Source organism: Chrysemys picta, chromosome 1 (assembly GCF_011386835.1).
Source record: "Chrysemys picta bellii isolate R12L10 chromosome 1, ASM1138683v2, whole genome shotgun sequence".
Classification (NCBI taxonomy): domain Eukaryota; kingdom Metazoa; phylum Chordata; order Testudines; family Emydidae; genus Chrysemys; species Chrysemys picta.
This window is the reverse complement of record NC_088791.1, coordinates 238,909,813-238,925,523: the sequence shown is the minus strand read 5'-3', so window position 1 is coordinate 238,925,523 and position 15,711 is coordinate 238,909,813. Positions and strand designations below refer to the sequence as shown.

Below are 15,711 nucleotides of genomic sequence, written 5' to 3'. Positions count from 1 at the left end.
GGGAACAGGGAACCGCGGCCAATGGGAGCTGCTGGTGGCGGTGCCTCAAGCAACAGAAACACACAGCCCCTCCACCCCCCTTCCCCACGTTCCAGCCTCTTGTGGGGGCAGGGCAGACAGGCAGGGAGCCTGCCCTGCCCCCGGTACGTGCTGGGCCAGATCCTGCTCCCTGAACCCCTCCTGCAGCCGAACCCCCTACCCTGAACTCCCTGCCGCACCCTGCACCCCGACCCCCTGCACCCCAACCCCCTGCCTCACCCCGCACCCTTCCTGCATCCCAACCCACTGCCCTGAGCCCCATGCTGCACCCCAACCCCCTGCCGTACCCTGCACCCCTCCTGCACCCCGACCCCCTGCCCTGAACCCCCTGCCGCACCCCACACTCCTCTTGCACTCCAACCCAGTGCCCTGATCCCCCTGCCGCACTCTGCACCCTGACCCCTTGCTGTATCCCTCACCCCTCCTGCACCCCACACCCGAACTCCCTGCCCTGAGCCCCCACCACACCCCACTCCTCCTGCACTCCCTGGGGGCAGGGAGGGGGCAGAGTTGGGGTGGGGATTTCGGGGAAGGGGTTGGAATGGGGGCAGGGAAGGGGTGGGAAGAGGCAGGGCAGGGGCGGGGCCTCATGGAAGGGGTGGAGTGGCGGCGGAGGGGGAGGTGTCAGTAATGCGGCCCTCGGGCCAATGTATTAGTCCTCATGTGGCCCTCATGGTCATTTGAGTTTGAGACCCCTGGTATAGACCATCCCGACAACACAGCTCTTTGGCACAGGATCTGTGCCCTCTGTGCTTGAGAAGTATCTAGTACATTATGAGTCCTTCCACTACAATATCTATAAATTAATTTTAAAAGCCCTATGCTATAAAACTATTATTACAGATACAAAATTAAGTATTCAGGATTAGGAAATTCACTGCCACTTCATATGTATGCATGATACAGTCTCCCTGTTTGAAGTTTACTGGTTGCAGCAAACAGTTCAGTTACAATAACTGGGATTTCTGATTGTTAAAAATCCATCAAGTGGAAAGTTGCCATTAGAGCTTTCTCTCTAAATCCCATTAAAAAGTGTAGTCATATAAATGTATGTATGAATAAGCAAAAGGTCCCAAATAGCTACATTAATAGTGTTGATTGTGAACAGCCACTTGTGGATATAGCTCATAACGTATTACTTTTTCACATCTATTTGAACTAACTGAGTAAAGGACAGATGCTTCAGTTGGGTTAGACTACATTGGGGATTAACCATTTTTGGGGGAGAGGAGAGGGAATACTTAATGGCACGCTTTACTAAGCTTGGCTCTTTAAATATTAAGGGTGCGGCCCCCTCACCTCTGTGCCAGACCCTGAACACCAAATAAAAGGGCTAGAGTGGTGTAAAGTAGCCCTAGGGGCCCTAAATCTGACTGAGGGAAGATTATCTCTGGCACATGCACTGTGAACACAGCCGTGAGGCTGCTTCTAGAGAATCCTTTCAGAAGCCCTGGAGTAGAGACTGGAGCCAAGGCACAAAGTACTGCAGAGATCCTGGGCATTGTCATAGCCCAGTGGGCAGCCCAGGGAGGCTGCTGTAACTTAGATGGCCCTGGGGACCTGTCTAAGTCACACTGGAGTCCTCTCCAGTCCCGAGAGCAGCCCAGACCAGGATGGTGTAACAAGTGGTTTAAAACCACTGTAACAGCCTGAACCCCCAGGCTGCAAGATCTCTTAGAGGATTAAATGGAATCTGGCTAAAGTGGGTAACAATCAACAGTCTCCTAAAGAAAACCAGTGAAAAACACACCTACTCCCAGAGTACATGGTTTGGTTTTCTTTCCCCATCATTTACTAAAATTCACCAAAGACCAGTAATAAGTGATACAGATGGATTTTCCCAGTATGTGATTCTTTATTCATATCTGGCCACAAGATAAGCAAGCACAGGGAGTTTCTCAAAACCAGAAATAGCTTAAAAAAGGAATTTTTTTTTTAAATCGTTGCAGTCTAGACAAAAGAAAGAATCACACGACAGGCAGGAAACTCCTCTGCCTTCCAGTATGCATCCACTCTGACATACAAGGTTAGTTACATAAATGTGCCTATGCATGTATTTACACAACTGCTAAACAAAGTAAACTGATCTGACACTGTTGTCACAGACAGATTCAATTATAATTGGCGTATTCCCTATGAAGCATCCACAGAAATGGAGCACCAAGAATAAAGAGAAAATTAGGAAGTGTCTTTTAGGTTTAAAGTTGTAAATTGTTCTAAAAAATCTGGGGGTTTTGCCAATTGCAAAAACTCTGTTTTGGCCCTTGAATATAAACATAATTTCTTGTGAGCACCACCATGGATTAGCAGTTGAAGTGTACGACTGGAAGTCAGGAGATTTGATTTCTATTTCTGGCTCTGTCACAGGCTTGCTGCGAGATTAAACTCAAATCACTTAATATGCAACATTTTCCTTATTTGTAATACAGGAAAGTTTCAACTAGCTCCACTTATTTGTGATTCTGGCTTATCTCCCTGGGGTGCTGCAACCGTTCATTAACATTTGTAAAATCCCTAGGAATGTGCTCTGTAAGGACAAGTGATTGCTTTTATTACTGCTGAATTATTTACTTTGTTTTCAGCCATTTTTAGATGTTCATCACTGTAGTATCTGAGCATCTGATACATCTTTGCCTTCTAACAGATTAAGGACCTGCAACTTGCTTTTGTCAACTTGCATAAAACTCTTTTGAGTGTCACAATAACAAAATAAAAGCATCTAAGCAATTCATTTTTCAGCTTTTCATGAAAGTAGTAAACACATCAGCTAAAGATTTACAGTTTTGAAAAATAAAAACAAATTACATTTGATGTTGATGTAATTTTATTAAATTTTCCTCCTAAAATCCTCCTGCAAGGCAATTCATTCAAACATGGCGGAGATGCTTTTCAAACTTTACCATCACATATTTATTTCCTGAAAAAGGTGTTTAAACATATTGTGGACCAGTTATTTATGTACTTACATTGCTTAAAGTGAAGTTCCTTTAAACAAATCCACATCAAACCCCAAAGAGACAATTACATGACTAAGCCCATTAAGCCAACTGTTGGGAGAAGTTTGGTTAAAATTAAACATTTCCATTTGCTCAGAGTGATGTAGGCAAAGAGAACATCTTAAATAGGGAATGGAAAGATACCCAAGGAAAAGCTCAGGCTCAGAATAGCCAGGAACTGGTGATGGAGTGGGAGGAGGGGCGGAAGAATGGGATGGAGAGCATAGCAGGCAGGAGACCTGGGAGAAAGAGGACAGTAGGCTTCCCCCACAAAGTCATCTCATGGGCCAGAATCTCTGCTAGCTCTCATCGAGCTCCCATGCTAAAAATAGTAGGGTAGCTGTGATAGCATGGGCAGCAAATGCATGGGCTAGCTGCCCTGAGTACAAACCCATCTGGACCCCATGGTATGTATTCAGGGTGGCCAGCCCATGCCGCCATTGCTGCTACCTGAGATACTGTAGCTACATTACTATTTGTAGCGTGTTAACCCGATGAGAACTAGCGCAAGTATGTCTACTCAAGCTGGGCATCAGCCCCTAGCTCCAAATGTAGATGCAGCCTCTGTGGGTAGAAACCCTCCCTTTTCACTGTACTCTGGTGACCTCCTGTAAAACCCAGGATAGAGGACAGTGCTTAAGGCATAAGCCAGCTACAGCTCAATCAATTTCTTCAGGGTTAATGTAACGTGTCTGAATAGAGGAAGCAATATTCTTGAAGGAAACAAACTGGACGTGTCAGGGATTTGAATCGTGACTCACGCAACTGTAAACAAAGCTAAAAGAATTTCACATGAGATTTAGCCACAGATTTTCGTCACCAACGTGGGATACATTAACTAATGGACATTACATAAGCGGGGTTAGGTGGTATCTTTGTTTACAAGTCTATTGAACTATACACTGCATCAGACGATTTAATGGTGTCATTCAAATAGATACCCAGGGAGCATGTTGGAAGCTATCATGAAATATTGTACATTATAAAGGTATAGGGTTTTTTAAGTGCCTAGTTTAATCTTTTTTTGTAATTCAGTCGTCAGCCATAAGTGAAATGTAAATGAGTTATGGCCGATGAAAATATTACAGGTGTGTTTAAATGGAAATGCAGCAACGGGCTTTACTACACTGGCACAAAGGTGGTACTTTAGATAACAAACATGTACACTCACATACTGCACTGAGCTAGCTAGGGTCTATGTGTACCACTATCTTCTAGCCAATGGTACCAGAAACTGCTCCACTGTGTATTGCAGAACCTAGACAGTTAATACATAATGGAGAGTCTCCTTTAGCTCCAATGTTAGGGGTCTATGTTCTTGGAGCAGAAGGATCAAAGTTCTATCCCTGCTGCCACCAGTTCTGAGTGCCTGTGGAGTGCAACATAGTGACCACTGTGTGAAGCCCTAAATGACCCGGGGTTTCATACAACAGAGCATGGCAAAAGTTAAAATACAGGAGAAAGGTAGATGACTAAAAACCGATCTGTAAGAACCATTTGCTTTAAACTCAGTGAAATTGTGTAATAAATGAAGTAGCCCTTTTAAATAGCCCCTTGGAGCCCAAAGTGTTTGGAGTTCCCAGCTTTAGTAAGAAACCATTATTCATTAGGACATGTTAAAGTGTGAACTATTTAAAGAATGGCCGTATCTCTCCCTGTTCGATCAATGGGCTACAGTCTCACTAAGTAAAGACACATCCAGATGCGACATCCATCTACTCCATCGTACCAGTAACTTAACCATGCCCATCTTTGCTGCCCTTCCTCCCCGTCCTTCCATGCTGCCTACATCTGCACTCTGCAACGGATTTTCTATTCTAGTGACCTAGACTCAAAAGAGGACTTATAACTTCCTGCACCCATTCTCTCCCAAACACAATACAAATAAATAAAATAGAATATTTTATCATTTTATCCTCCAAACTTGTGAAAAAAATTTCCTTCAAAGCAGGCAGTTTGGGGTGTTTTGCATGGAAGTTGGTTCATAGCATTAAAAAATGTGAAAGCATTAAGACTGAAAAATCCTGGGCCCAGAGATGTCAATGGCAAAAACTCCCATTGACTTCAGCAAGGTCCGGATTTCAGAGAAATAACATATTGAAAAATGGGCATTACCAGATATCGTCACCAAGACATTCAGGCCTTCGAGTACATCCATCTGCTGGAACCGTCTTCGGTTTATTAGAGGATAAACCTTCCCCTGACCACTTCTGTCTAGCAGCATCAGACCACTCTCAGTTCCCACTAACAAATTCACTCCTAGGTTAAAAAAACAAAACACCCAAATTATAATGCATGTTTTCCAGGTATTTTGATTAAGTCATGCTTTACAGAACAACTTACATTGCTTTAGGTATTCAAACCCAACACTGATTCCATCTGCACACCTGGCAGAGGGGTGGAGTAGCAGAGACCCCCCGCTCACTGGGATAGGTAGGTGGAACATGAAATTTATCACACATACACTAGCAACAGGCTGATACGCAAGAGGAAGCGTTCCAGAGCAGGGTCCATCCTCCACTTCCCAAGAGCTGAAGATAGCAAGGGTCTTATGAAAAAAGTCATGCAGAATTTAATAGAGAAAGACAGCTTAAAACCATTCTATAGAACTTAATAGAATGCTCTTTCTGTGAGTGAATTCTACAGAGTGGTTTTAAAAACCTACAGCTTTATCACCATTAAACACTATAGGGTTTTAGAATAATTTTTTATAGAACCCTATTTCATTTTTATAGAACCGTATTGGTTTCATCCCTATCTAGTTCTATAGGACTTTATTACAAAGAGGGTTTTCAGTGGGGAATTGTCCTTGATCTCAATAGTTCTCCCTTTACATACACCACACTCGTCTGGTTAGTAGATGTCTATTAAATTTTTCAATCCTTGCCACCATAACCGACAGCTATTGCCACAAATTATGTGAAGAGAGCAAAAGGACAGTTGAACTACAGCACAAGGGATGAGAGTCAAATCAATTTTGTGACTCACTTTATTAGACCTCCTCAAACATTTATTAGACATCACAACATAAAGCTTTTGTTTTTAAATGCAATAAAACAGGTTGAAATAACAGGTAAATTCACAAAGCTATACAATTATGGCTATTGTGAGCTAGAAGCTGTCACAGTAGGCCAAATTGATCCCCGGTTTAAGTGTACTGGTGATAACAAAATTACACCAGGGACTAATTTGGCCTTGTATCCTAAACTGAGCACTACTAATACAGTAGATCTGATTCAGCTACACAGAAATTAAACAGTGGGTAGCCTTGCAAACTACATTTATGGCAATATCTAAACACAACAGGACAGCATTTTAAGATGCTATGACAGCCTTAAATCAGCAGGCTCCTTGCTTTTATTGATTACTGTCTTGTAATTTCAAAAGGTACATTCTTCCCTACATCTCTCAGATCATTATGTCTAAGCTGTGAGGAAAAGTACCTAATCATACTGTAGCAATAGCACAGGGATGGCACTAATTAGTAGAGCAGATATTGACTGATTTGTTCTTGTCATTAGAACTCTGAACAGAGCCTTAATTCATTTAGGCTTCTTAGTATAGGTTATGCTATATGCTTAAAAGTAAACGCACATGTAAATTTGTTCACTCAAGGTCTTTTCCATCCCTTTTGGGTGTCAGGACCCTATAACTCTTGCTCATATCCTTCTGTGGTGTCTTTAACTCTTCATGTATTTCTGACAGGTATTTCACATCCCATTATATACAGTCAGTTGTTCCTTCCCTTCTCCATTTAAATAAACTGATATGGGCAGTGAGCCAGCAGTAACTAATGCCTAAACTTTAAAATGTCTTTGTATTTGCAGCATTCAGGCCTATGAAAACCTCTAAATTTTTTTCCCCTGCAGCTCAGCAGTTCTAATTTTTTGAAGTGTGCCTGCTACCACAAGTACATTATAAAAGTGCCTTTCTTTTGTATTGGGTGACTGGGCATCTACTTCTCTGATATTCCATCTATATTATTAGCATTGAACTTAACTATTTAGATAACTTCCTGAGAGAATCTTATAAAAATTACAGCCTTAAACATTATTTCATTACAATTAGTAAAGGCAATAAAAAACCCCTCTCTCTTTACAGGAACTATCACACTTAGCATGGCAAGGACCAAACTCCTAGCAGGGGTAATTAGGCACAAATCCGTTGAGAATAAAGACGTGCCTGCATACACCAGAATGAATTTGGCCTAAATGTTTAACAAGAAAGTGTTTGTTATAGCTGTAAAATACCTCCAGGATTTTATTTCAAATCAACAGAAGAATGAAATATGAAGATCAAAGAAACATGAAAGTGCTAAACACGAGTGATGGCCCAGCCCCTACTGGCAGGGCAATTTGGTTTGGCATGGAAGTTTGTGACACTTGTTCCCAATTTATTTCGTGTGATTTCATTCTCCTTTCTCTCTTTACCCTCCTCTCACTCTGACATCTTCCATTTGCACAAAGTTATACATTTGCACTGAAAATTATTCACACCAAAGCATGTAAAAATATTAAGCCTACATTTGGGCAAAAACTGACACTGGTGAACTTTGATAAAGCTGTTTGATGAAGAGGTGCTGGAATGGTGACAGACCCCCAAAAACACACAGCCTCATAGAATGAATACTGGGTGGGAACTGCTTCTACCCCCATTCCTATTCCTGTCCCTCCCCTCTTCCCCCCGTAACAACTGGCCATACTCCTATTTTTGAATATAGCACTTTATGAACATGTACTCATGAAGAAAGTAAATATAATTATCCTTGCTTTATAGATAGCAAAACTAGTCTAGAGATGTAAAGTGAAACAGATGAAGCTAAGTGGTGTCAGAGTCAAGATTAAAATCCAGGTCTCTTATATCTATCTAGCCCTTCTCTTCATGTGTCAGTATATTTATGCCTGCATCTGTAATTTTCACTCCATTCATCTAAAGAAATGGGTATTTTACCCATGAAAGCTTATGCCCAAATAAATCTGTTAGTCTTTAGGTGCCACCAGACTCCTCGTTGTTTTTACATCTATCTAGACAATTGTGCTTTCCAGGCAAATTGTTTAGATCAACTACTTCAAACTATCACACCTAAACCCATCTTTAGGTACCTAAATGTCTAAATTTTCAAGTGTTCTGCGTATCTGCAGGACTTTCACTAAGTTCAGACACCCAGGTTTGAAACATTGCAGTAAGACAGCTTTGCTGAGCCAGTTTCCTAATACACAGAATGAGAACAACATATCTACCTACCTACCAGCATCTTAAATCATGCATGTTTTCAGACCTCCTGTGTAGTACATATCATTATCCCCTATTTTACAAATGGACAACTGGGATTTAGTGAAGCAAGTAGAGAACCAGGAGACCTAGATTTTGAGTCTAGGTTTTTCGTTTTTGTTTTTTATATATATAAAAAACTTTGAGCAAGTCACTTTACTTCTCTGAGCGCCTCCTGTAAAATAGCAAACAATATTTACCTACACACCATAACTTGTAAAGTGCTATGTAAATGAAACTATCACAGCAGCCCCACACTTAATCTACTAATCATGTGACTTTGGGGAAGGACCAACTCTTTCTCCTCCAGCTTTTTCAACATTCATAACTGTTTAGTGTTTTTGTTTTAAAGCATTAAAACAGATATCAGTATCAAAAGGGCAGGATTCTGGCAATTAGTGTGGCCAGTGTTGAAATCTCATGGCACAGGCGATTTTTCTGCTACTGTAAAGTCAGTGGAGATGACTCCTCTACAAAACCACCCTGGGTGTAGGGGGCATATCAAGATAGGAAATGGGCATCAGACCAATCTTTCTCTGGCATAAGATAACTAAGAGCCATAACTGTAAATGGCACATTGGCACCCCATGATCCTAGCCCCAAATGCACTGAGCAGAGCTTGGAAGAGAACGTGGCCCATAGTCTCAAACAGAAGAAGTTGCCTAGTTACTTGCCCTATTCTCTCCAGGTAATTATGTGATTCGATGTGAGATCACCAATATAAAAGTTATAACATGAAATACTTTCTAATCAAGCCCTTTGATTTCTCAGCAAGAATTCTGAGAAGCAAAATCAAATACAATACCCTTTTTGAATCTATCATTAACCTAACAACCTTGTACTGACCCAAAATGCACAGCAAGATTACCATAATCCACAAAAGCTGCAGACATATACTAAAAAGAGGTTTAAAAAGTTGAAAAGACTGTCAATTGACAAAATTTTGAATGATTATTATTCAATCCTGAGAATATACCAGTCAGAACTTGCATCAAGCCAGACCTCAGAATAGCCACATCGTAAGCACAATAGTAACAAGATCTCACTATGATGACATGAGACTGAGCTTTTATTACTATGTAGATATTCCAAAATATCAGACACTTATTTGTCCTTGCTCCTTAAATGAATTTATGAACAGTCTAGGTCATTAAGCTTATACTGGTGTGCTCTGAGCTACAAAATTATTTTCATATACACCAAGAAGTTGTAAGAGACAACCTTCCATCCCTCCCTGTGTTGTAATCTATGGCTTATTTGGACACTGGATAATTGCTGAGGTATAAATCGCTCTCACTCTTCATGCACTTAGAGAGAGTTCATAAAATCAATCAAGTAAATGAAAAGAAAAACAAGGAAATAAGGGGAGGAAAGGAGGGACGCAGATATACATTACCCCATAAGGCAGCACACAAAATCTCAGAATTGAATCTCTTCTTGTATTTGCGAATCTCTGGAGTGTCACTTTGTGGTCGTGTATTAGTAGGATTCACATTGACAACTGATCCCTTCCTGGTGGGATCTTGCCTTATTGCCTCTGACCTCATGGCTTCACTAGAAAATCCCACTGGGGGAAAAAAAAAAAAAAGAAAAGTACATGTAATACTATCTTCTAAGTGCCAAATATTTACCATATACTTTCTATTAAATAACCCAGACAGTAACTGATAATATTAAGCAAGTCTTTCTTTTTGTAAGAAATGTAAATGGAAAAAGGAAATAATATGCAATCCAATGCAAATCAAGTAACAAGCATGATGGAAACATTCTAAACTACTTTAAAGAGCAACTCAAGTCACTGAACGCTTTTTTTTCTTTTCAGTTGTCTTCTTGCATCTACATTACTTACCCACAGAAGTCACAGTTGTCCCACTAGATGGAGAAATCTGTAGTAATCTGGGGTCTATAAAAGGTGTAAAGGAGGAGGAAGATTTGTGTTTCTGGAGTGTGTTACTAGCGGACTGAGTCTGCAATGTAAATTTCAACTTTATTAATATAAGTGACAACAAAAAGTGATGATAACAATGAACATTTCTAAGTCACTACAGAATTTTACCGTTTTTTCTGAAGCCCTTTCCCACCCATCCCCAACCTTCTATACTTCTTATATTCATACGGCAGGCACCATAGATGCAGGTTTCACACATTACCACTAAATGTAGTCAGTGTGTTCTTCACCCCTATTAGCTCAGATTTTAAAGGAGATGTTTGAGGAATGGTCACAACAACAGGCAAAAAGTAAGGGAATGTCACCTTATCATCGGTTAAAATATGTACGGTACTTATGAAGTTATTAGAAGCTAGCACTACTTCATTACATAATTTTAATTTTCTATTTGTGAACTGCCCACTACATACTTCTATTTGTTACGCATCTCCTGAAATGAGCTTGTTTAATATGTTATTAAATTTGATCTCTTAGTTTGGGCAACAAAATCTAAATACTCTGGGATCAGGCATTCACTTCTATGATTAATGAAATTTCAATGTCTGGTACTTCGTGTTAATTCTCTACTTTTGGTTTTTTTTAAACTGAGCCTCTTGCCAGAAAGCTCCAGCAGTTTCTTCCACCATCATTTCACATAGCAAATATTACACCTGTATCAAACAAGGGGCTCATTAATGTGAAAGGTGCAATAAACAGTGATATGAAGCTATGAATATGTAGTTGATATAACCACTGGTGCTTTATTTAGTTTTGTATTCTAAACACAAAAAAGGGAGAAAGACAAGTGAAACAATGAACTGTTAAAAGTGGAGATGGAATGACTGAAAAATCCTCGCCAGTTTAGTGAGTTAAGTGTTATAGTGACAACATTGCACATTAAAGCAGAATGGCACAAATAAAAAACAATCAAAAAGTGTGAGTGTGTTTCTCTGTATGTGCAGAGTTACTGTGGACAAAAGGAATGTGTGTCTGCTCAGCTTGTTTTAAGCTTTTGCAAACAAGACTGGAAGAGCTTCCTCGCTGTTAACCAATCTAAAGCCTCTGTCCCCTCTAAACCTCCACCTTCCTCACCAAATATAATTATTGGGCTTAACCATACTGAACTTTTCTGCAAAGCAAAATATTTTCAACCACATTACTAATAACTTCAATGCCACCACAAACAACTGCCATAGTCTCCTTCTCAAAACTCAGTTTGAGCTAAATTGATTGAACCCTGCTTATTTGTTGCATAGAACAAAGTAATGAACAGGTATATCCTTGAATCACTGAACTGTTCTACATAACCTGTCAAGAGTATATCTTTACAAAGTTAAAGACTAGTGAAGCACAGCTGAAAATGAAGGATGACAAGCATTACATGGACTAAACTTCTGTGACAAAATGAATGCTTGCTGTCACGTGGTTCAATACGTTTCACAAGCGCTTTTCATCCTATTGTGAAAATTGTGCATCACCATTACCTCAAAAAGAAGAACAGGAGGACTTGTGGCACCTTAGAGACTAACAAATTTATTAGAGCATAAGCTTTCGTGGACTACAGCCCACTTCTTCGGATGCATCCGAAGAAGTGGGCTGTAGTCCACGAAAGCTTATGCTCTAATAAATTTGTTAGTCTCTAAGGTGCCACAAGTCCTCCTGTTCTTCTTTTTGCGGATACAGACTAACACGGCTGCTACTCTGAAACCATTACCTCAGGTTCTTTTGTAACGGTACACAGAATATCTCAGCCTGGCACTGATGTCAAAGCACCTGTTCAGTTCTATTCTGAGAAGCAGCAGCATGTTGTTGAACATTTATAGTGGCTGGTCTACATCATACTTGTTTACAAGTCTAAAGATGTTTCCTCTAAATGCCAGGCCTGCCTGTTCAACCTGGAAACTGAAAGTCATGCTGGGTGCTTTCCTTCTCATTCCTCTCCACCAGCATTACAGGATGTGCAGGACAAATTCATTCACACTTGTGCATCCCAATTACCTTCAAAAAGTCGCAAAAGTACAAGGATTCACTATATAACCAGGATTTAATGAACAATTCTGTTGTTGGTTTATAAGAATGAAACACAGTCCCTCTTAGCACTGCAGAGCCAAAGGTAACAGGAGTAAAATTCTGGAACAGTGAAGTCCCCAGATAGGACTCCAACTAGAGATAAGAGAGCAGACTTGGAGAATAAGCAGGAGTCATTTTTCCATGGTCATTTTTCATAGCACAACTATTCCATAAAAACATGAAGAGCTCCTGTAGTACACTACTCCAAACAACGAATACCCCAAACAACCTAGCTTTCCTGAAATGGTCACCAACCCCATTTGGCAATTTCAAAGAGTAAAATCCTTCAATGAGGCTGAAACCAGCTTCCTATCCTGTGTTGGTAGTTTGCACAAGTGAGTTACTTGCACGTGCCTAGTTATTTGCTCCTTTTTTATGGTAAAATCAAGACAAAATTACCAGGTTTGATTTAATTATTTTTTAAAACCCCAGCAGATTCCTTGCAACTAGCCTGTTCCCGAAATACAGAAATTAAAACAAACAAACAAACAAACACCCTTGTCTGAATATATGGTAATCAAGTTTAGTTTAAACAAAAGCCATGCAATTAATGACTCACTGTAGAAAGCAAAAATAGTAAACTAGCAAGTTTGGGGTAAAACTGATCTAGAGTTAAGGGCTTTTCATACAGAACTGAAATGTGTTATTTTGGGGGTGGGAGAAAAGTGACAGAAAAAAGCAGGGGAAGATTGGCTGGAGTTCCTCTGCAAACTAGCTATTAGGCAATACTGGAATAACCCTAAGAAAGCAGCCAGCTGTGGTGCAAGACATACCTCATTAGTAGTTAGCTTGTCCTGGGGTGTCTGTGGGGACATGATGGGTGTCGGCTGGCTGGAGGATGGGGAGGAGGAGGTGGAAGAAGTGGAGGAGGAATGGCTTTGCTGTAAGAGATCTGGCAAGAGGTGAATGCGACCGGCAAAGCCATTGCTCTCATGATGGCTGGCACGCTTTGTGTCAACTGTACTCTGTAGAAAAAACAGGCACACTTGTCTTGCTCAAGTGCTGCTTAAGGCTTTCATCCCTATCAGCTTCATCTACTTTTTTTTTTTTTTTAATGTACCGATATCCTATGCCTTGATGCCTGGGTTAGAAGTGTGCTGAGCTTCCAGAACTGAGTAAATACTGCAGCTCTGGCAAGCAGAATTGAGCCTCTCACTTAATCTGATTCACTTGCAAGGCCAGCTCCTTTACCAAAAGAGTAATTGTGCCAGTAAGTCTATGCTGCTCCTACTACATCTGTATTTGTTGTTTGCAATCATTTTATTTAATTCTAGCTTGAGTCATGTTCTGACAAGAGCTTGAAATATCTGGTGAATTCCCTAATCTAGCTATTTAAACAGTCACCATGAAATTTTAATTAGCAAACTGTAGGGTTCAACTAAAAAATTACATTCAGTTGCAAAACTCAAGAATGTGATTACTGAGGAAGTCCCCTAGGAGCTGACAGACTCATTAACAGATGAGCTAGTTTAATACACAAAGAAGCAGCTTCTTCACAATCAAAGATAGAACATTTCAAAATAGAAGGAAACCAAACAACACGCCTAGATCCATCTACAGTCACTGCCCTGCCCCTTGTAACATTCCCTCTCAGCCCCCAGCACCAATTGTCTGCTACCTTGCTTTTTTGTTAGTTTGTTCTTGACTTTAGGCTTAAAGTAGTTAAAAGAATTGAGCACTTTTCCCCCAACCCTTTCTAATTCTGAGATCCAGCGTCTGGTTCTACCATAAAACCAGGTTAAGTTCTTCTGTGCTGAGAGCTTTCTTCACACACCTGCAGCTTTTCTATCACTTTTTTGACACAGACTTTGAGGTGCTCTGCGTGGTGCTATAAATGGATGTCATTGCAAAGCATGCAAAACAGTAGCAGCAAGGGATGGAGGCTACTCTTTTCTCTGCATGCATCAAGTGTCTGCACATCCAAAATATGCTACATCTGTGTCTTGATAACATGGACAACAAATATAATGTAGAAACAGCATGGGTGAATGAACAAGCAGGTTAATGATCACAGTAAAGGCACAGCACTGTGCAGGGAAGGAAATACAATACCTGTCGGACGATTAAAGTACCCTCCTTGGAAGGCGTCATGGCAGGTTCACTCTCCACATCATCATGGACAATCATGGTTTTCACTGACTCTGTTTCACCATTGCTCAGATTCAGAGTTGATCTATGCATCAAGCAAGAAATAATTTGGATAAAATAACCCTATAGTATTTCAGTTTTAGCTCTGTCTTCATGTATTCGTATCAAGTGTATGTCATAGATCGTTTACAGCTGCATTCAAAGTGGAATATTGACATAAATCATCAAGGAAGAGCTTCTTCAAGAAACAAATGAGTCTAAAATTGCTAAAAACAATTCTTCACCTTTTATAAAATGCAAATGAGGGAAGGAAACAACACACAACACTATAATTTGGCTTCTAGTAACACAAGACAAACATTAAGATTTAAAGAATCAAATTTTCAAATGGTGCCAAAGTGACTTAGGAGCTTAAGTCCTATTTTAAAAGGCGATTTAGGCACTTGCTCGTTGACTTTCAAAGGCACTTAGACTAAATGCTAAAGTCACTTTTGAAAACGGACCATTTTGAAGATGTTACCCTACATGTTTCGGAAACGTGAACATTAACTGACTGCTAAGTACTTTTCATGGACTCCCGAATACGGTCTTGATAAAAGAGGGCTAATGAACGAAACATACGTTGTGGTCTTTTCCCCATATCCACACAAAACAGAAAAAACACAGAACAACTAACACAGCTCTGGCATCCTCCGGCCCAGATGTAGATTCATCTGCTCCTTCTTGTTCCATATCGTCATCCTCCTCATCTGTCGTCCCCGACTCTTCACTGGACGATGAATAGTCTGTCACCTTGTGTGGAGGTCGTACATCCTCTACAGCTCGCAATTCCTTTGCCAAGGCAGTTAAATCCTAGCAAGAATGAGACAAAGGGGAAAAAGAAGAGTGAGGTTGCAGATTGGAGAGGAGGAGAGGCAACGTATCAGCAACACAGCTGCGGGGACTGAGTTTGTTCAGTTTGCTGCTGCACTTCCATAGTTCCCAGCAACAGGTGTTTTGTTGTTGTTGGTTTACTGATTTCTTTGTGCTTTACTGGCAAATTAAAAAACAAATAAACCCTAGAAATTTAAGACTATGTAGGTCTTTGCCCCCTCTTACTCCTACCAGAGCTGCTAGAGCAATGAACACACTATAATATGTTGTTTTAAGGAGTCCAACATTTTCCCTCCCAAACTGTTCTGCATATTGACAAGCTACAGTGCATGGAAATTTGGGCAGCAAAGTTGTAAGACAGCCTAAATTTACTGAGCTGTCTGTTCAGCTGAACACAGTTTGTATAAAATATTTCACATACAGACGCTCCCCGGGTTACGCAAGACC

The 15,711-nt window shown here is 40.5% G+C and overlaps 1 protein-coding gene across 4 annotated transcripts in view; it reads right to left on the bottom strand.

The window, feature by feature from the left end:
* The window catches only part of MAP4K4 (mitogen-activated protein kinase kinase kinase kinase 4), a 249,797-nt gene that overhangs the window by 27,392 nt on the left and 206,694 nt on the right, over positions 1-15,711 (bottom strand). For 2 of the 4 annotated variants that reach the window (XM_008172102.4, XM_042861149.2), the window contains 6 exons: positions 15,068-15,243; positions 14,356-14,476; positions 13,077-13,268; positions 10,156-10,273; positions 9,703-9,873; positions 5,151-5,294 (listed from right to left, as the gene is read on the bottom strand). In XM_008172102.4, coding sequence (XP_008170324.1) covers positions 5,151-5,294; positions 9,703-9,873; positions 10,156-10,273; positions 13,077-13,268; positions 14,356-14,476; positions 15,068-15,243 — 922 coding nt within the window. The remainder of the gene's footprint in view (positions 1-5,150; positions 5,295-9,702; positions 9,874-10,155; positions 10,274-13,076; positions 13,269-14,355; positions 14,477-15,067; positions 15,244-15,711) is intronic. The other 2 variants (XM_008172104.4, XM_042861150.2) reach the window with 1 other exon arrangement.